At 41.1% G+C, this 22211-nt stretch overlaps 2 protein-coding genes across 3 annotated transcripts; both read left to right on the top strand.

Annotated features, from left to right (window-relative positions):
• The first annotated feature begins 59 nt into the window (after positions 1 to 59).
• On the top strand, positions 60 to 13486 carry LOC117217560 (beta-hexosaminidase subunit beta). Its single transcript, XM_033465247.2, has 7 exons — positions 60 to 364; positions 4734 to 4956; positions 7517 to 7638; positions 7713 to 8085; positions 9627 to 9919; positions 10974 to 11233; positions 11331 to 13486. Exons 1-7 carry the CDS (start codon positions 182 to 184, stop codon positions 11506 to 11508), a joined length of 1632 nt encoding a protein of 543 aa, XP_033321138.2. The 5' UTR covers positions 60 to 181; the 3' UTR covers positions 11509 to 13486.
• A 1707-nt stretch (positions 13487 to 15193) lies between these two features.
• Positions 15194 to 20675, top strand: LOC117217567 (uncharacterized). Of its 2 annotated transcripts, XR_004489584.2 has the most exons (5): positions 15195 to 15435; positions 17164 to 17293; positions 17629 to 17833; positions 17923 to 18051; positions 19644 to 20675. XR_004489584.2 is itself a non-coding variant. In XM_076524092.1 (4 exons), the coding sequence occupies exons 1-4, from the start codon at positions 15428 to 15430 to the stop codon at positions 17943 to 17945; spliced, it is 366 nt and encodes a 121-aa protein (XP_076380207.1). In that variant the 5' UTR covers positions 15194 to 15427; the 3' UTR covers positions 17946 to 18056. The 2 variants fall into 2 exon arrangements, 1 of the variants encoding a protein (XP_076380207.1); XM_076524092.1 differs by lacking the exon at positions 19644 to 20675 and having other exon boundaries at positions 15194 to 15435; positions 17923 to 18056.
• Positions 20676 to 22211: the final 1536 nt, after the last annotated feature.

Here is a 22211-nt window from a genome sequence, read left to right as displayed (position 1 = left end):
CGCACAGTTATACTTGACCGTGAGCAGTGCGGCTCGACCGAACTGATGAAAGTTAAGTGGCGCAGGCTAAGGTCGTTACCACTCTCGTACGCATCGTTCGCCGCGTTCAGTAGACGATGACCACTCGGTGGCGTCGCATCGGTTCTCCGCAAACACCTGAGACGACGCTCGCGAAACCGACATGAGGCCGACGACGTTGGGATCGTTGCTCTTGCTGGCCGGGTTCGCCTGCCTGGCGAACGCCTTGAACCCAGATTCCGGACCATGGGTGCAGGCCACGCAGGGCGAGCCTTGGCCGTTGCCGACTTTCAGGCGCATCGGGAACGCGTACTACCAGCTCAGACCATCCACTTTTCAGTTCAACGTGAGTAACCGAAAACTTATAACCGGAGCGCCTAACGCTTTCAGCACTTTGCCCTCTACCACCTCAAAAATGAGAAATCGAACGGATTCGATCGGGACACGAATTCGATTCGATTTGCAATTTTTATTTCATTCGACGCGTAATTTCGATTTTACGGAGTTTTCGAAGCTATGGGTTGCCAGTCGAAGTACAGTAAATTCTCTCTGGTCAATTATCAATTGTCCAAATGGACAATTCAGGGAGAGGAGATACGATTATTCGAGCCTCGCGGCTCGTTTTTATAGTTGCCGATTGTCAACAATTATAAAAACCAAGCGCAAGACTCGAATAATCGTATCTCCTCTCCCCGAATTGTCCATTTCTGTTTACAAGCTGAAGGAAAATTGGGGAGAATTTTCTGTAATTTTGAATAAAATCTGTGCAACTGGCATTCGAAGTTGCAAGATTGACAGAGCGGTATTTTCAACGCTGGAACTATCAAATCGGTCGAAGTGATTGATTTTATTCATTTATTTCGTTCTTTTTCAATTCGCATCGAAACTTATTTATTCAAGCATATGCTAAAATAGAAATCGTACGAAGTTCAAATAACTTCGATCTTACCATTTTTACGTTTAGAGCTCGGTAATTCAAGCGTTGAACAGTCGGAAGAAAACTAGAGAATTTATGGTTTATGAAATGTAGTTTGGAACAATGCTTGACCGTGGTCTCTTTCATTTCATTCATTTAATCTGTGACTTTCAAAATTGGACGAGACTCTTTCACACGTAAAATAAGTAGATGGTAGATTCTTCTGCATCAATTGCTGCAAACTCGGACCAAACAGCTGTTCATCTCTAACAATTTTAAAAAAGTTGGTAACAACGTATCGATGTTCCGAAATTCCCTGAATATTCGTAATATTGTCCGTTGACGTTGGTCGTAAATGCATCGATCGATAATTACTACTTTTAAATGTGCTTCTCTGCACAATTAATAACTCTGACTTACACTCTTTTTTACTTGCCCTCCATACTTGATTCTAGTGGATTCCCCCTGATTTTCCTTCAGCTTGTAAAGCAAAGTGGACAATTTGGAAAGAGCAGATACGATTATTTGATTCTCGCGGCTCACTTTCATAGTTGCTGACAATCGGTAACTATAAAAACGAGCCGCAAGGCTCGAATAATCGTGCCTCCTCTTCCAAAATCGTCCATTTTTGTTTCGAAGCTGAGCGTCAATTAGGGAGAATTTGCTGTACGTTTAATCGCTGGATAATGTGAAATGAGCAAATTCTGTAACATGCAACGGTTTTGTGAAACGATGTTGTTTAATGTAAGCCATTGTTGCGTAGTATGTACTTTGAAAGGAAGGTTTCCTTTGTGGCGAGCAATTGTAGTATACCTGGAGATTGCATCTGCGAAATTGAAATTCTGAGCAGTTTTGTAATAACCTCGATGCATACAGCAGAACAATGTTGATAAATCGAACACACTTATAAGTGTTAAAAAAGTAGCTGAAACAATTATTATCGTACAGCCAAATAAATTGTAGAAGTTTCTTAACACTAGAACTAAGTCAAACCAGTCAAAATGACCGGTTTCAAATCCTTTCTTTTACAATTCTTGACATTGTGAAAATGTCTCTACTGGAAACTTTTAGATAAACTTTTTTATTCGAACACATACATATTGCAATAGAAATCGCTCTAAATTTGAATCAATCCAATCTCGTCGTTCTCACAAAATAATATACAGTAGTCGCGTTTAGGGTTCGGCGATTCTAATATTAATTCTATCGACGATCTAAGAACAATAAGATCGTTGTTTCCGACAAAATTTACGCACAGAATTCTCTGCGAATGTTTAAACACGTCCATTACAGTCGCATATTACGCAACGGAAACAATTACTCCGCACTTCTCAAACGCAAGCTAAATTATCTTAAAAATTAAAAAAAAAGAAAAAAAATCGCATCTCGGTATCTTAAAGAAAAAAAAAATCGCGAAGATCGTCTTATTTCCAGCACGTAAAAAATGGACGCGCGTCGCTTGCTCGTGTATACAACGGCTCATTGATCGAACCCGGGGATGTACACGCGCGAAGAGATAATTCATTGGATAGTCTGAATCACAGCGATAATTAGATTTTACTTTACGAGTTTGTAGAGGCCGGGAATTACCTACGGTGGAAATTGTTGATAAGGAGGTCGAGCCGCTGAGAGAACAAAAAAAAAAACACGAAAATTTGATTAAACTTTCGTTCGAACGTATTATTGGTTCGTTGGATTCCCCGACACACTTATGCAGCGTGGCGATGCACAAATAACCAGATCTCGGTTCTCTCTCGCTCCTACGTTCGCGATACTCGAGCATGAATGAAATATTGAACCGGGCCGTTATTTTTATTTGATTCGAAGCTTTCGTTTCGTACACACCTCGTCTGCGAAGATAAGCGTTATCATATATTATACGTTTGCCTTTTTTTCCCCTCCTGGTAGGAAGTTCCTATCGATACCGTGACCAAGGGAAATCTCCTTCGGCATACAGAATTACGTTACACATTCATGCGCGTTGCATACACATGCGGGACTTACCCGCCGCGCGAGCGAGCGAGCACGTGAACTATGTCCTACGGATTCGTTCTCCCGCTTCTCGGCCGTGTGAACCGCGATTATTTTTCAACCATTATTTCCACGATTATTTTTCAACCATTTAACGTACAGGGCGAGTCGGAAATTAGTCCCCACGATTTTTCGTTTAGGGATTTTTCGGTCCCTTCCGATGGTCTGACAAAAAAATGTTTCCTATCGAAGTTAATTAGTATCTAACCGACAAGAAATTGCAATTGTTTATATTTAAAAATAAATTGATTTTCGACGAGAAAACAAGGTCATCGTTATATTTTTAAACGAAACTAGGCAATTTTGACTTTATAGCATTGTAGGCGACGTCGAGACGAATTCAACGACCTGCTACACGATGACCTTCGGATGACATTGAAGGAAAGATTGCCACGAATTGATTTCCATAATATTTGAAATAATTTGGCGATACGTAATACAAGTTCAACAAATTTGGAATTCATAATTGTTTGAAAAATTGTTTTCGAAAATTGTAGTCAGCCGAATTGACGAGAGAAGAGTTAAATATTTACGTTTTTTTTTAACTTCTTTCGTCCGAATCTGGAACGAAAATTTGAACAGCGCTTTTTACGGATTTCTTTTCTCGGTGCCAACAAATTCGTCGAAATTGATCGACGTTGTTACGAGCTGCAAATAATTCAAGATAACGAAAACCACAGTTTTTCACTTCGGACCGATAATTGTAAGAACATTTAGCAATTCTGACAGCATTCGATACTTGTAGCTCGTTCGCGAGACGACCGATTTCAGTGAAATTGTTAGCGTGCAAATGAGTAATTTAAATCGCATTCGTTCTAGGCTTGGATAAAGAATACAATTTTTCCTGTTTTCTTTTTCTCTCACACCAACTAATTGCGATTATGGCACAAATAGTCGTCGTCTAGTAAACGGTCTGTTCAACATCTCGAAAAATTTAGATCGCTTAGTGCAATTACAAAGATATTCGGTGTTAGAAGACGTTCGAATATTTTCGTGGCACACTGTATATATCGAAGATAATTCGAAGGAACTCGATACACAAGAATTTAACGTCATTTCCACTATCTTTATTCAATAGGCTTCATTGCATTTTCTTTGCGAATCGTTGCACGTGTATTACAACGAAATCGAATATGAAAATCTATTCGTTTGCACTCCGATGTTACCGATACTGCATGTAAAATGCATAAACAAAAGCGCAAAATCTTTTATTTAGTAATTCTTATAATAGTAATATAATAATAATAATATGACAAAAATAATATTATAATAACAATATAATAATAATAATAATATTACAATAATAATATAATAATAATAATATGATAATAATAATATTACAATAACAATATAATAATAATAATATTATGATAATAATAATATAATAATAATAATATTACAATAATAATATAATAATAATAATATTACAATAATAATATAATAATAATAATATTACAATAATAATATAATAATAATAATATTATAATAATATTCTTCGTATAATGACTTTTATTTGAATACAACTTTTGGTATATTATAATAAAATAAAAATATATATTGTCATATATATATCGTTAGAAATATATCAGAAAAAGCTTCGGAATCCAAAGGGCTATAGATAAAGGCTGCTGGCTACATTTTCTATTTGAGCGAGCCTCGAGTGTCGGGCAAATACGTTGTTTGCACGATAGCCGGACATGTAAATGCAAACACGACCACATCTGTTACTCATTTAATATCCATACCCGTTATGTAATTCGTCGTACAGGTAATCGCCGAGACTTGCGATATAGTGGTCGACGCGATCGAAAGGTACAAAGCGATCATTTTGACGGAGGCACGAATCGCGAAGATCGCCTCGCAAGGACACTCCAGGTCTTCGCGCGACAACAGCACCAGCAGAGGAACGCTTACAGCTTTGGACATCCGTTTGGCTGAAGCCTGCGAGAAGGATGGAAACCATTGGCCCCATTTGTACATGAAGGAATCGTGTAAGTTGATTTAACCGCGCGCGATCTTCGATGAATGATTAAAATGTCTCCTCTTGATAATATCTAAAATCGTACAGTAAATTCTCCCTAATTTTCCTTCAGCTTGTAAACAAAAATGGACGTTTTGTGGAAAAAGAAAGATACGATTATTCCAGCCTCGCGGCTCATTTTTATAGTTCTTTTTTTACCGATTGTCATCAATTATGAAAACAAGTCGCAAGGCTCGAATAATCCTATCTCCTGTTTTCGAATTCTCCATTTTTACGCACAATCTGAGCGTCGATTAGGGAGAACTTTACTGTATTTCTGAAACTGCAGGCTATAGTTTGCGAAAATGAACGGAATCCGTTCAGTTCGGGAATCGCTCCACGACCTTCGAGTTAGTTAGTTAGTTCGGCGATGCTGTTTTTTTCTCACGAGAATCGCTGTATTTGCTTCGTTGATAGTTCCGGTTCTCTCTCGAAACGCGTGCGTGTAATCAACGAGAAAGAAAATAATTGGCGATGACGCCAGTTTCGTTTCATTGACACCGAACAACATTAACCGCGCAACCGATATCGCGTGTTTACCATAGAAATGCTCCGGCTCCGAGCACTTTTTCCCTCCTCTATCGGCATTCTTTTTACCGTATCAACTGTTCGCTGGATGATCGACATAGCAGGAAATCCACAGACGACGGACGTATTAAATAATTCAATGAACGAAATTATAATAATCCGCGTCGATTTATCTTATTACGATACAGCGAATACTTGACGAATGATTTTTGTATTACTTTCAAATCCATGGAGAATGATTAGGCGAGATAGTTTGTATCCGAAATTATCACGAAGCATTCGAGACGTTATTATAAACGTAGACGTTATTATTTAATTCGTGCTCGAATTGCACACAAAAATGGACAATTTGAGAACGTGTAAACGGAAATAGATAATTTCGGAAGAGGTGACACGATTATTCGTGTCTCGCGGCTTATGTTCATAATCGCCGATTGTCAACAGCTATGAAAGCAAATAGCAAATAGCTATAAAGCGCCGCGAGGCTCGAACAATCGTGTCTCGTTTTCCCAAATTGTCCATTTTTGTTTACAAGCTGAAGGAAAATTAGGGAGAACTTACTGTATTGACCACTCAGCTGTGTCGATCCATTTTTAAGATCAATTTTGTATGCGTTTTTTTATCGATAACACCGAGTGCTGTTTCTTTAGGCAAGTTGTCCTAGAATTCAGTAATTTCTCCCTAATTCGTGCTCGAATTGTACACAAATATGGACAATTTGAGAACGTGTGAACAGAAATAGACAATTTGGGAAGAGGTGACACGATTATTCGAGCCTTGCGGCTCGTTTTCATAATCGCCGATTGTCCACAGCTATAAAAACGCGCCGCGAGACTCGAACAATCGTATCTCGTCTTCCCAAATTGTCCATTTTTGTTTACAAGCTGAAGGAAAATTAGGGAGAACTTACTGTATTGACCACTCAGCTGTGTTGATCCATTTTTAAGATCAATTTTGTATGCGTTTTTTTATCGATAACACCGGGTGCTGTTTCTTTAGGCAAGTTGTCCTAGAATTCAGTAATTTCTCCCTAATTCGCGCTCGAATTGTACACAAATATGGACAGTTTGAGAACGTGTGAACAGAAATAGACAATTTGGGAAGAGGTGACACGATTATTCGAGCCTTGCGGCTCGTTTTCATAATCGCCGATTGTCCACAGCTATAAAAACGCGCCGCGAGACTCGAACAATCGTATCTCGTCTTCCCAAATTGTCCATTTTTGTTTACAAGCTGAAGGAAAATTAGGGAGAATTTACTGTATTGACCACTCAGCTGTGTCGATCCATTTTTAAGATCAATTTTGTATGCGTTTTTTTATCGATAACACCGGGTGCTGTTTCTTTAGGCAAGTTGTCCTAGAATTCAGTAATTTCTCCCTAATTCGCGCTCGAATTGTACACAAATATGGACAATATGAGAACGTGTGAACAGAAATAGACAATTTTTTTCTCGCGGCTCGTTTTCACAATCGCCGATTGTCAACAGCCATAAAAACGCGCCGCGAGGCTCGAACAATCGTGTGTCTCCTCGTCCGAAATTCTTCACTTCTGTTTACACGTCGGGCGACAATTCGTGCGAATTTACTGTAAACGATCGCAAGAGATCGTATCCGAACCTGTCCGAGAAAGTATTTGTTCCACGGACGGTGCACGAAGTGCGAAAGATCCGACGATACGCAAGTAATAACGTCGGTGATTACCGTCAGGGACAGCTGCTGCGGAACGGCGTGGAGAACACGACGAAGCTGGGATCTCGTTTAATCTTGCCTTATCGCCTTCAACTCCGAGGTCGACACGATGCGATTAGCACGAGCAATAATGTTCGGAGATTATCCATGCGTGCATTCTTCTGGTCCATTCATCGCCCGCTCGATTTAAAGCAGAACCGTCTCCTACGCGTCGCCGTTTATCAAAGATCGATTCGATCGAGCCGCGTCGATCGATGCGCCCGACGCGTATCACCGAGTTCGCTCGGTTAATCGCGAATTTTCATTTTCGCAGACACTCTCAGCATCAGCGAGTCGTCCACAGTGGCAAATCTCGCGGCCGACTCGGTATGGGGCGTCCTCCGCGGTCTCGACACCTTCTCCCAGCTCCTGTTTCCAGCCAACGACGGTCCAAACGTGAGTTCCGCTTCGATAATTCGTTTAACAGCAACGAGAACGCCGCCGCGAAACTATCCGGAACGTCTATATAGTTAAAGATAAGGTGTCAAAGTATCGTGGATTGGCCGAAGTTACCTCATCGCGGACTCCTCCTGGACACCTCCCGTCATTATCTACCCATCCACGATATACTGCTGACCCTGGACGCGATGTCTTATAACAAGCTGAACGTCCTTCACTGGCACATCGTCGACGACAACAGCTTCCCTTATCAGAGCCCCAGGTATCCGGATTTGTCCATCAGGGGGGCGTACCATCCCACCATGGTCTACACGCTGAACGACATCCAGAAGATCGTCGACTACGCCAGGCTGAGGGGCATCCGAGTGATGCCCGAATTCGACACTCCTGGGCACACTAGGTCTTGGGGCTTGGCCTATCCTGAACTATTGACCGCTTGCTATGGTAAATATTATACAACGTCGTTGTGATTCTTTCCTCGTTGCGATATCTTTCAAGAAACTTGGCAGAGAATGACGAGTTGCGGTCGTCGTTCATTTCATGCGAGACGAGTCTAACGATTCTTTAGAGTCTAGAGAGTCTTTAGAGACTTTTTCTCTCTTTAGAGACTTTCTCTCTCTCTCTCTCTCTCTCTCTCTCTCTTTTTAGAGACTTTCGAATGTAACAAGTCTTTGAGGAGTTTAACTCGTCAAGAGCTGTTTTCGGCGGACGTCGTGCAGTACAGAAACTTCTCCCTAATTCGCGCTCAAATTGCGCGCAAAAATGGACAATTCGACGCGTAATTTCGATTTTACGGAGTTTTGGAAGCTATGGGTTGCCAGTCGAAGGACAGTAAATTCTCTGGACAATTATCAATCGTCCAAATAGACAATTCAGGGAGAGGAGATACGATTATTCGAGCCTTGCGGCTCGTTTTCATAGTTACCGATTGTCAACAACTATGAAAACGAGACGCAAGGCTCGAATAATCGTATCTCCTCTTCCCAAATTGTCCATTTTCGTGTGCAACCTTAGCGCGAATTAGGGAGAATTGTATTCAGGGTGTCCCAAAAATGTCTCGCAATCCAGAAACAGCGGATTCCTGAGATCATTCGAAGCAACTTTTTCCTTAGCGAAAATGCAATCGGCGGCTTCGTTTACGAGTTATTAACGAAAAACGGTGACCAATGAGAGGCGAGCTCAGTTCCGCTCATTGACGCGGCCGTCTCGCGCCAACTGGTCTCGCCTCCCATTGGCCACCGTTTTTCGTTAATAACTCGTAAACGAAGCCTCTGATTGCATTTTCGCTGAGGAAAAAGTTATTTCAAATGACCTGAGGAACCTTCCATTTCCGGATTATTTGCATTTTTTGGGACTCTCTGTATTATTCGATTTCTTAGTTGCTTCACTCGTGCGTCGATTCTGGTTTGTTTATGATGTCCAAGATGCCCGACGTTCCCACCTCCTCGACAGTATCAGTTAAAAATCAGTAATCCAAATCAATAATCCAAATTCGAACTAAACAAACAGCTCTTTCTCAGCTTGCACATAACTGTTCAGTTAAGTCAAATTAAATAGTATTTTTCTAACGCATCGAATTCCATTTTATTTGTATGTCAAGGGGTTAACCCTTTGCAGTCGAGGCTATTTCAGCTCCAAAATGAAAGCATTTGTTTCAAGCTACACTATTCTGATTCGGTACAGCTGTTTTTATTCGATGCATTGGAAATTTAATCTGTTTGCCTACAGAAGATTTCTATTCCTTAAACAATTTAATGAATATATAACTTTAATAACGTATAAACTTTTCTAAAAAATGGTACAGCAATTTTTAGCGTCGCCTTAGAATCGCCGGACGAGTGTAAAGTGTTTACTTTCCTCGATCAGCCGATGTTTATTTCTCTCGATCCAAGTGTACGAAATAAAAGGACGCTTCGTAGGTCGATTTCGTCGGTCAGATTTCATTCCTGGATGTTGATCTTATTAGCAACTTGAATTTACGTTAGATTCGAACGGCAAGCCCACCGGAAAACTGGGACCCATGAATCCAACGAACCCTTATCTGTACGAGTTCCTGCGGAATTTGTTCTCCGAAATCGTCCGAGCGTTCCCTGATCAATACGTTCATCTGGGTGGCGACGAGGTTCCCTTCGACTGCTGGCAGAGCAATCCGAACGTGACCGCGTACATGCTGGCGCACAACATGTCCAGGAATTTTGCGCTGCTCGAAGGGGAGTATATCGCCAAAGTTCTTCGCATCGCGGACTCGCTGGAGGCAAATGCCATCGTGTGGCAAGAGGTGAACTTTCTTTCCCCGAGAAACCCTTTCCCGGTCCAATCGCGACATGCTATCGGAACCTGCGAATCTCTGAATTTTCATCCTCGTCCTTTTTTCCTCTTTCCAATAAAAAAAAAATTCCACTTGCATCGGAAGGTTCTAAAAGACGCACACATATATCCACTGTATTTCGAAAAATGTTTTATTCATATTCCCAACAGTTCGGTGTACGGGATCATAGTGGAATATACAGGGTATTTCATAATTATTTTAACAGCCGGAAATAGCGGATTCCTGAAATCATTTGAAGCAACTTTTTCCTCAGCGAAAATGCAATCCGCGGCTTCGTTTACGAGTTATTGACGAAAAACGGTGACCAATGAGAGGCGAGCCCGGCTGGCGCGTGACGGCCGAGCTCGCTCTCATTGGTCAGGTGTTTTTTGTTAATAACTCGTGAACGATGCCTCGGAGAAAATTTTTGTAAAGGAAAAACTTACTTGGAATAACCTCAGGAATCATTCATTTCCGGATTGCGAGACATTTTTGGGACACTCTGTAATATTATACATACACGTGTATCCGTGTACACGAGTACTTAATATACACGCATATAAAATTCGTGTAACTGTCCCGCCGTAAAATATTAACCCTTTGTACTCGAAACTATTTTAACTGTAAATCTAAAATAATTTGTCCGATTTATAGTATCTTCATTTTATATAACAAAGTGCATTTTATGCACGCGAAATTGAGTCTTGCGACTTACACAACGGTTACACTTTTAACAATTTTAAAAAATCTAAACTTTATTAATGCAATAATGATCTTAGAACGTGATATAACAAATGTCAGTGGTGCCGCAGAGTCATTCGAGTGCAAAGGGTTAAGAGCGACGGAAGATCCACAGAAAAGATCCGACATTACCTCTCGGCCAACCAAACGATCCCTTTCCAATTATACACCGGCACAACGTCGCGAAACTCCGCGAACCCCTGCGAAACGGAGCGGAGCCGGGTCTCGTCCCGGGGGGATTAGACTTGCATGTATGCTAACGCGGTCGTCCGCGGGTTCACAGGTGTTCGACAACGGCGTGGTGATGCCGAAGAACACCGTGGTGCACGTGTGGACCGGCGTCTGGTCGCAGGAGCTTGAGATGGCGACCAAGGCCGGGCATCCGGTATTGTTATCCGCGTGCTGGTATCTGGACAACATCGCGGGCGGCGGCGATTGGAAAAAGTTCTACAAGTGCGACCCGTTAGCGTTCAACTCGACGAAGAACACGACCAACCTGATGCTCGGCGGGGAGGCGTGCATGTGGGGGGAGTTCGTTGACAAGTAATGACCGTGGAACCATCCGCGCTTTAACCCGGCAAATCAATAGCGAACCGATTCCCCGGCGCAGATTGGGGCTCATCTTTAATTTCCTGTTTAGGAACAACGTGCACCCGAGAATATGGCCGCGAGCCAGCGCGGCCGCGGAGCGTCTTTGGAGCGACAGCAAGCAGGACGAGTTCAAAGCGGCGCAGAGACTCGAGGAACACGCCTGCCGCATGAACAGACGGGGGATACCGGCCCAGCCGCCGAACGGTTCTGGATTTTGCGTCACGTGAATGTATTCGTTCGTTTGACACGTTAACCCCTTGACATATAATGACGAGTTCGGGTCGTCGTTCATTTCGTGCGCCATTCTAGATCGTGACGAGTCTGACTCGTTAAGAGCTGTTTTCGGCGGACGCGGTGCAGTAATTTCTCCCTAATTCGCGCACAGATTGCGCACGAAAAGGGACAATTTGGGGAGAGGAGATATCGATTTTATATTAGGTTGGTGCATATGAGATGTCGGATTTTCTTTACACGCGAACGTTTTTCTTCCTGTTTTCGTTATGCTTTTGTTTTTAGCATAATCTCGTTTATAGTCGCACCGTCCATTGTCAGAGTCACGTTTCAACGAAGAAGATTTTCACAAAAGTGCTCCATTTTGTTATTTGTTTTGAATTTCGTGAGGATACGAATTCAACCGATATTCGTGTAATTTTTTTAGACGAGTATAAACTTGGTAGTAATGCTGCGAAAGCTGCACGCAGTATAAACCAGGCGTTCGGGGAGAATGCTGTTAACGGTCGAAAAGTGCTGCGTTGGTTTGAAAATTTTCGGTCCGGTGATTTTTCCCTAAATAATGAACCGCGCGGAAGATCCGAAACGTCTGTAAAAAATGATGCTCCGAAAGCGTCGGTGGAAACGAATGCGACCGGAGTAATTCGCTACTCGTTCCTTCGAACTGGGGAGACAATTACAGCCGAAAAGTACTACCGGTACATCGATGAGATACATGAAAAATTGAAAATTATACGCCCATCGTTTGTTAATCGGCGTGGCCCGATATTTCTCCGCGACTCGGCCGCACACGTCGTACAAAACAATTGCGAAATTAAATGAATTAAAATATGAAATTTTGCAGCACTCGGCTTATTCGCCGGATCTTTCGCCAACCGACTTTCATTTTTCTAAACATTTGGAACAGTTTTTACGGGCTGAACGGTATGAAAATGAAGACAGTCTGAAAAATTCCATTTCAGAGTTTATCGATTCTAAAGATCAGAATTTCTTTAAGACGGGTATCCGTGCATTGCAATCTCGTCGGGAAAAGTGTATCGAAGCAAACGGAGCATATTTCGATTAAGTAAACAGCTTTTGAAAAAAGATACGCAGTTTTATATATTCACTAAAAAATTCGACATTTCATACGCGCCAACCTAATCGTTACCGATTGTCAACAACTATAAAAACGAGACGCAAGGCTCGAATAATCGTATTTCCTCTTCTCGAATATTCCATTTTTGTGCGCAATCTGAGTGCGAATTAGGGAGAATTTACTGTACACGTATTATTAAATTTCTCAGATTCTTCACTTGTGCGTCGATCTGGTTTGTTTACAATGTCCAAAATGCCCCACCCTCCCACCTGCTCGACGATACCAACAAAGTTGCATCCACAAATCGGTAATCCAAATTTCAAAATAAAACATTCTCTTTCTCAGCTTGCACATAACTCTGTTCAGTTGAGCTAAATAGAAATAGTATTTCTGGAACTCGCCGAATTCCGTTTTATTTGTATGTCAAGGGGTCAAGCGCGGGAACATCTGTCCAAAATTCCCGCGAGAATCGAAGTAATTTAGAACTAACCGAAAGATACAAACATTAAATTGATCTTTCGCAATCTGGTTAATAGAAATCGGTTTATCCGAAGATATATCACAATAGAAATTAATTTCGAGCCTGGTTGGAAAACAGCGTCGCTCGTCTGTGTCCGATGTGGCGCTTAAACGTGTCGACTCTTACGTCTCTTTGTGTCGTGATGATAAGGATAGAAGAACGGAGAAAACGGGCGTCGAACAAACACATTCGTGTCTGCTCGGCGTTGTCATCGTTTCCGAATGGGTTCACAGCGAAGCTTCACGTAATTCGTGTCTACGTTGAATGCATCGAGGCCGAATGTACTATGCACGCGGAGAATCGTTCGCAATTACTGTCCCATGAAACATGTTGTTTGTATGGATTTTGATAAATAAACGGAGCGATTGCTTGGAAACGAACTGTAATTGATTATTAACTGGTCCGAAGATTACCATCTGCTGATAGGGGTGATGTATTAACCCTTTGCACTGAAAGCCATTTTAACCCTTTGCATTCGGAGCCATTTTAACTCGAAATCCAAAATAGTTTTTCTGACCTATAGTGTTTCCATTTTATTTGAAATAGAATTTTGTAACTCGTGCAATAATTACACTATTAACACGTTCCGTGCCACGTGTACCATCGATGGTACACGCTTGCATGTTTACTTAGTGAACTGAACAAATTGTTTACAAGAAATTTAGAACCGAAGAATCAATTTCCACCGCAAGAATGGGCGTTGATAAGTTTTTGTTACGTTGTTATGTGTACGAGAATGAATAATTGCACGTAATACATCAAGTTTTAGTAAAATATCAAAGTGTGAAGATTCGAGTAAAAAAAGCTCGGCACGGAACGTGTTAAGAGTTTCATAAATATAAACAAAATTTGATAACGTTAACATTATTTTCAAACGTGACATAACAATTTTTTGTGGCGCCTTATAGTCGCCACTCGACTGAAAAGGGTTAACCGTAAATCTAAAATAATTTTTCCGACTTATAGTATTTCCATTTTGTACGACAAAGTGCATTTTATGTATACGAAATTGAATTGAGTCTTGCGATTTACACAACGGTTACACTTTTAATAATGTTTAAAATTTCGATGCTATAAAAGCTTCGATGATATAAAAATAATCTTAGAACGTGATATAACAATTTTGGTGGTGCCTCAGGGTTGCCACTCGAGTGCAAAGGGTTAACCGTAAATCTAAAATAATTTTTCCGACTTACAGTATTTCCATTTTGCAGGACAAAGTGCATTTTATGCATGCGAAATTGAGTCTCGCGATTCATACAACGGTTACACTTTTAATAGTTTTTAAAATTTAAGTTTCGATGATATAAAAATGATCTTAGAACGTGATATAACAATTTTAGTGGTGCCTCAGGGTCACCACTCGAGTGCAAAGGGTTAACGCTGCACTCGAGTAGTGCACTTCGAGGCATCGCGAAAAATTGTAAAAAATAAAACATCGTACATCGCGTACCAAAAAAAATTTTACATTCTCAAAATTTGTTTATATCTAAAAAATTGTAAAATTCATCAAATTCACGCGAGTCGTATAAAACAGAGATACTGTAAATCAGAAAAACTACAGTAATTTCTCCCTAATTCGCGTTCAGATTGCGCACAAAAATTTGCGCAAAAAGTTGAGCGCAAAAATATCTCGTTTTTATAGTTGTTGACAATCGGTAACCATAAAAACGAGTCTCCTCTTCCTAAATCGTCCATTCTTGTGCGCATTTTTTAGCGCGAATTAGGGAGAAATTACAGTATTTCGAATTTAGGGTCGAAACGGCTTCGAGAAAAGGGTTAAGAATGAAATGAAACCGTGAAATTATGGATGCACCAAAGTACATAAGAATCATCGATCCATTGTTTACGGCATTCTAGAACCGAAAACGAAGCAATCTAGAAGGAGAAATTGCTGAAAACCAACAGAACTTCGGATCGAAACTGCTCGCATTTTCGCGATCATTTCGCGCGAATGCATGCGACATAAGATCGGCGCGTGTGACACGCACCTTCATACGTATCCTATAATGTGCACACACGCGTACGTGATTCAACTTAGAAACTGTCGGTCGAACAGAAGAAGGCCGGTCGTTGTCCCAGCAACGAGCGAAACAAAGAAAATAATTCGCGACAGTCCGCAACATTTCACGACCGTCACCAGCAAAATTCCAAGTGGCCACGAACTATCCTGAAGCACACCGATGCCGTCGGCTCTCGTTGGATAAGGGCTCATCCATCATCGGGGAATTGATGACAGACCACAGGTTTATGGAAATCTCGTCGAAATATGTCGACGTAATTGCGCTCGCACCGCCGGCGACCCCACAACTGCGTGATGAGCAGGTAAAATTTGCTTCTTATCTATCGCGGGATCTCGTGGAAAGCTGATAAATCGGTGCCACGATTGAAATCTGAACGACGCGAAAGCGTGCAGCCGTTCGAGAAAATCCATTTGTCATACGTTGCGATACACGTTAGATCGAATATTCCAATGTTTCTTGCCTTTCTGCTCGAGATTGTATGTCACGGAGCTGTCCTTTCGATCTTCGAATCTCTTGTTTTCTGCGATTATCTCGTCAAATAATCCGTCCTCCTCGTACACGCGTTCGTTAAAGCCGCGGACGAACGATAAGAGATAAGAGAACCGCTGCTTCACAAATTAAAATGACAACCTAAAAACGAATCAGTTTTATTTACGTAATTTGTTGGCCGACCTGCTTATCGCGTCATTAGGCGCGATGTAGGCTCTGACCTCTGCAAATAAAATGTTCCGATAACAAGAAGCCACTGTTGGCAGACGCCATTCTAGATACGATTATTCGAGCCATGCATCTTGTTTTTATAGTTGTTGACTATCGGTAACTATTAGGTCGGTGCGTATGAAATGTCGGATTTTTAAGCGAATATATAAAGCTGCGTATCTTTTTTCAAAAGCTGTTTACTTCATCGAAATATGCTCCATTTGCTTCGATACACTTTTCCCGACGAGATTGCAATGCACGGATACCCGTCTTAAAGAAATTCTGATCTTTAGAATCGATAAACTCTGATATGGAATTTTTCAGACTGTCTTCATTTTCATACCGTTCAGCCCGTAAAAACTGTTCCAAATGTTTAGAAAAATGAAAGTCGGTTGGCGAAAGATCCGGCGAATAAACCGGGTGCTGCAAAATTTCATATTTTAATTCATTTAATTTCGCAATTGTTTTGTACGACGTGTGCGGCCGAGTCGCGGAGAAATATTGGGCCACGCCGATTCACAAGCGATGGGCGTATAATTTTCAATTTTTCATGTATCTCATCGATGTACCGGTAATACTTTTCGGCTGTAATTGTCTCCCCAGTTCGAAGGAACGAGTAGCGAATTACTCCGGTCGCATTCGTTTCCACCAACGCTTTCGGAGCATCATTTTTCACAGACGTTCCGGGTCTTCCGCGCGGTTCATTATTTAGAGAAAAATCACCGGACCGAAAATTTTCAAACCAACGCAGCACTTTTCGATCGTTAACAGCATTCTCCCCGAACGCCTGGTTTATACTGCGTGCAGCTTTCGCAGCATTATTACCAGGTTTATACTCGTCTAAAAAAATTACACGAATATCGGTTGAATTCGTATCCTCACGAAATTCAAAACAAATAACAAAATGGAGCACTTTTGTGAAAATCTTCTTCGTTGAAACGTGCCTCTGGCAATGGACGGTGCGACTATAAACGAGATTATGCTAAAAACAAAAGCATAACGAAAACAGGAAGAAAAACGTTCGCGTGTAAAGAAAATCCGACATCTCATATGCACCAACCTAATATAAAATCGATATCTCTTCTCCCCAAATTGTCCCTTTTCGTGCGCAATCTGTGCGCGAATTAGGGAGAAATTACTGTGCCGCGTCCGCCGAAAACAGCTCTTAACGAGTCAGACTCGTCACGATCTAGAATGGCGCACGAAATGAACGACGACCCGAACTCGTCGCACGTGCGACAAACGTTCACGTGTAAAGAAAATCCGACATTTCATATGCACCAACCCAATAAAATCGAATAAAATTACGTAACGATCGTTCGACTTGCAGAGGATGCTGCGGAAGTTGTGGCCCACCCCCATGTTGTTCGATGCCGTGCGCACCACCCCCGTGTCCACCTTGCATCGTCTGCAGGCCACCCTGTCCACCCCGATGTCCCCCTAGACCAACGAAAACAGCAGTAAGTTTCGATATAAGCGTAATTTCCCACAATTATTCCCTGTTGCTTGAACCAACACGGTCTCGCGTAAACTTCTCGAGAAGTTTCCCTAACAATAAAATTCAACGATCGCCGTTTATTCGCGAATTCTCATTCTACCGTAGTTAAATTTCGAGAGCAACAGAATGATCTTCCGAATTAGATTGTCTTCCGAAACAATTCAACGAACAGCCGCGTAGAATAAGAACGAAAGTCCGGAGGAGTCTCTGAACCGTTGTCAACCTAATTGTCATGTAAATTTATTAAGCCTGCACAGTCTTATCATCGCGGCTAACTTAATAACGCCTGGAAATTAGGTTTACCTACGGCCTTGTCCGCCTTGTCCACCGTGTTGCCCGCTTCCTTGCCCGCCAAAGGTGGTCGTAACCTGTCATCCACCGCCGCCCCCCTGTCCCCCACCGCCGGCGTGCGTCACTTACGTTTGTACCAAGAAACTGGTTCCCTGTATGCCCTGCCCGCCGCCCACGCCCCCGCCGTGCTCGCCGTGTCGACCAGTTTGCAGTCAGTTCTCCGCGCGGCAATATTCGATGCCGGCGAGAATCGCCAGAGAACTCACCCCTTATCCTTACGATTGTTTTCTTTGTGCACAGTGCCCCGTCCTCCTTGCTGCTAGCGACCGCGCATGGGAACAGGCGTTGGTCAACGGCCGCGCAGACGACACGAGCGGAGTCCAACGAGAACGCCCGTTGGATGCGTCCTATATCTTCGTGACAATTCATGTAAATTCTTCGCCTGGTTCTGGGGATCTTTGTAGTCCACGTTCTTTTTTTTGTTGTAATTTTTCGCTGATTTTTAGTTCGATGCTTCGGGAATTGATTTTCGAATTCTTGGGGCCAAAGCGATTTTTCTCAGTTGAACCTCATTTTTTGGAACTTTATGAGATTGTTGCGTTCGAGAAAATTGCTTTAAGGAAGATTTTACATTCTAAGATTTAACGATTTTGAGAATTTTGACTCGTTTTGACCGGTTAACGGTGGCGTTTCCTTTTTGGAGCGACGACGAGTATATTCGTCGAACACAGAATAAGTGTCGTTAAAATATTGGATCGAAAAGACGGTTTTATTTGATAAAATTAACAGTTTTATTATTAATATTTACTTGTTCGCTTAACATTAATATATACTGCATACATTATAAAAGAAAAATGCAGGAAAAAATCAAATATTTATAAAAGTTAAAAATTTAAATTATAATTTCTGTTTTATAATTTCCTGTAAAGGAAAAAAAACAGAAACTAGCTATTTCGATTGGTGTTAGACAGCAAATTTAATGCACTTATGAAAGAAATGACAAGTCAGGATTTATTCAGACTTTTACAGTTTTGATTGTAACATATCCTTGGACAAAGAAATTTATTCGATTTTTAATCACAGTAAATGTGATACAATAAATTCTCCCTAATCTATCCTTAGCTTTTGCACAAAAATGGACAATTTGGGAAGAGGAGATACGATTATTCGAGCCTTGCGGTTTACTTTTATAGTTATAAATTGTCCACAACAATATACATATTATACAATATATAAATAAACTATAAATATATATATATATATATATATATATATATAATAGACTATAAATATATATAATATAATTATATAATTTAACATCATAATATTATCATTTCTCCTCTTCCCAAATTGTCCATTTTTGTTTCCATGCTGATGGTCAATTAAGGAGAATTTTTGTATTTCGATTTTGCACTTTAAACTGATAAAGTACAGTAAATTCTCCCTAATTGACGCTCATCTTGGAAACGAAAATGGACAATTTGGAAGGGGGAGACTTTTTAATTGTTATACTCGTTTTTATAGTTGTTGATGATAGTCAACTATAGAAAGTACTGTTATAAAAATAAACTATAAATCTCCTCTTTCCAGATTGTCCATTTTTGTCTACAAGCCGAGCGTCAATTAAAGAAAATTTACTGTACACCTTGCAACGCAAACAGAAACGGTCGCATTACACTAAATTCTCCCTAATTGACGCTCAGATTGTGCACAAAAATGGAAAATTTGGGAAGAGGATATATGATTATTCGAGCCTTGTAGCTATTTTTATTATATTAGCTATTTAGCATTTTTATAGTCGTTGGCAGTTCGTAAGTATAAAAACGAACCGCAAGGCTCGAATAATCGTATCTCCTCTTCCCAAATTGTCCATTTTCGTGGACAATCTGAGCGTCAATTAGAGAGACATTACTGTACTCGGTAGCGATTTTATGAAAAACCTCTTGTATAACGTAAAGTAATATAAAACAATCTAACTAGAATAGATCTTAATCTATTATACCATCATTTCCTGCTTACAGAATTTAGGACCAAACCGACCATGACGAGGCACTTCCACGATTCTGAGATACCCGGACTCGACCCACGGATTCGACGAAATTCCCGATTTTATGCTTTTCCTGATTTCGAAGATCTACGTCGCGACGAAAAATATTTCTAACCTGGATTCGACTACGACCGAACGCGTCTTAAACCGAATTTCGAGGAGATCGACGATACATAATTTCGTCCTAAACGAGACCCTGTCGTCGTTTAGAATTATTATCTAAACGAATGTACGAGCGCCCAACGAGGAGACTAAACCCGGATCGTCTTACCGGAATCGACAAAATCTTAATCCGCAACGAACCGCGGAAACGAGGGAAATTGTTATTCGATCGATATAGGATGGACGACTATATTTTCAGATTCTGCATGCTTTCGAACGCTTGATTCGCGAACGGGATCGGTTCTCATCGGTGCCTGGCCGCGGCTCGCGTCTACAAAACCAGTTTATATCAAAATCAGTCTCGCGCGAACACCTCGATTCGACTCCGGGCTGCCTCGATTCATGTTTTTCCCCCTTCTCCCCCATGAAAATGTGTACTCCGGCAAGCCGAAGTGACACGAGGTGTTCGGCGATCCGGAACAGCAATAGCAGCAGCTCGGCGAACCAAAACAGCCCGAAATGAACACAGCCCCGAAGAATCAACGCATCCAAGCACATATTCCATCCAACGAACGTGTCTACGACTGGTCTCAGCGTTTTGTTAAGTTTGCGCGCAAAGAAAGCAGGTACCATTCCTTTTTTTTTTTTAGTGTGATTTTTTTATGAATCAAGTCACGTTGTCAAGATTTTGGTACGATTGCGGCAACGAGACGACTCGACTCTGTCGTATCGCGTTCGAGACCGACGAAACTGCTGCCGGCGCACCGAGCAATGAAAATCCGGCAGCTCTTAGAACAGGAACGATTCTACGAACAGGCGTGTTTGCGTGCGAGTCTGAGAACAGATCGGTGTGTGCTTCTTGTAAAAACTATACACTGAATAAAAATTGTAAAATTCTCGGGGACATCCTTCGTTTTCTTCGATCGTCGATCCATTCCTCGAGTCTTCAACGTCTAGACGATTTTTGATTAGGGAAAAAAGCTGAATCGAGCAAATTATTTATCGAACGATGCATTTACGACCGACGTTAATGGACAATATTAAGAATATTCAGGGAATTTCGGAACATCTCCCTAATTTTCCCACAGCTGCTAAATAAAAATGGACAGTTTGGGAAGAGAAGATACGATTATTCGAGCCTTGCGCCCCGTTTTTATAATTCTTGACAATCTGCAACTATAAAAATGAGCCGCAAGGATCAATGCTGTATGCATCGAGGTTATTACAAAACTGCTCAGAATTTCAATTTAACAGATGCAATCTCCAGGTATACTACAATTGCTTGCCACAAAGGAAACCTTCCATTCAAAGTACATACTAACGCAACAATGGCTTACATTAAACAACATCGTTTCACAAAACCGTTGCATGTTACAGAATTTGCTCATTCCACACTATCCAGCGATTAATAGTACAGTAAATTCTCCCTAATTGACGCTCAGTTTCGAAACAAAAATGGACGATTTTGGAAGAGGAGACACGATTATTCGAGCCTTGCGGCTCGTTTTTATAGTTACCGATTGTCAGCAAATAAAAAAGTGAGCCGCGAGGATCAAATAATCGTATCTGCTCTTTCCAAATTGTCCACTTTTGCTTTACAAGCTGAAGGAAAATTAGGGGGAATCCACTAGAATCAAGTATGGAGGGCAAGTAAAAAAGAGTGTAAGTCAGAGTTATTAATTGTGCAGAGAAGCACTTTTAAAAGTAGTAATTATCGATCGATGCATTTACGACCAACGTCAACGGACAATATTACAAATATTCAGGGAATTTCGGAACATCGATACGTTGTTACCAACTTTTTTTAAATTGTTAGAGATGAACAGCTGTTTGGTCCGAGTTTGCAGCAATTGATACAGAAGAATCTACCATCTACTTATTTTACGTGTGAAAGAGTCTCGTTCAATTTTGAAAGTCACAGATTAAATGAATGAAATGAAAGAGACCACGGTCAAGCATTGTTCCAAACTACATTTCATAAACCATAAATTCTCTAGTTTTCTTCCAACTGTTCAACGCTTGAATTATCGAGCTCTAAACGTAAAAATGGTAAGATCGAAGTTATTTGAACTTCGTACGATTTCTATTTTAGCATATGCTTGAATAAATAAGTTTCGATGCGAATTGAAAAAGAACGAAATAAATGAATAAAATCAATCACTTCGACCGATTTGATAGTTCCAGCGTTGAAAATACCGCTCTGTCAATCTTGCAACTTCGGATGCCAGTTGCACAGATTTTATTCAAAATTACAGAAAATTCTCCCCAATTTTCCTTCAGCTTGTAAACAAAAGTGGACAATTTGGGAAGAGGAGATACGATTATTCGAGCCCTGCGCCTCATTCTTTATAATTGTTGACAATCGGCAACTATAAAAACGAGCTGCGAGGCTCGAATAATCGTATCTCTTCTCCCTGAATTGTGTATTTGGACAATTGAT

The sequence above is a fragment of the Megalopta genalis genome, chromosome 8 (genome assembly GCF_051020955.1).
Source record: "Megalopta genalis isolate 19385.01 chromosome 8, iyMegGena1_principal, whole genome shotgun sequence".
NCBI lineage: Eukaryota > Metazoa > Arthropoda > Insecta > Hymenoptera > Halictidae > Megalopta > Megalopta genalis.
Note: the sequence above shows the minus strand (reverse complement) of the source record. Positions and strands in the feature narration are given on the sequence as shown.

Excerpts from the sequence above, each read along its gene's own strand:
- LOC117217560 (XM_033465247.2), top strand. The coding sequence starts at position 182 with ATGAGGCCGACGACGTTGGGATCGTTGCTCTTGCTGGCCGGGTTCGCC. Across the intron at positions 9,920-10,973 it reads ATGCCATCGTGTGGCAAGAG|GTGTTCGACAACGGCGTGGT; the intron begins GTGAACTTTCTT and ends GCGGGTTCACAG. Across the intron at positions 11,234-11,330 it reads TGGGGGGAGTTCGTTGACAA|GAACAACGTGCACCCGAGAA; the intron begins GTAATGACCGTG and ends TTTCCTGTTTAG.
- LOC117217567 (XM_076524092.1), top strand. Across the intron at positions 17,294-17,628 it reads CTAGACCAACGAAAACAGCA|GTTTACCTACGGCCTTGTCC; the intron begins GTAAGTTTCGAT and ends CCTGGAAATTAG. Across the intron at positions 17,834-17,922 it reads GCCGTGTCGACCAGTTTGCA|TGCCCCGTCCTCCTTGCTGC; the intron begins GTCAGTTCTCCG and ends CTTTGTGCACAG.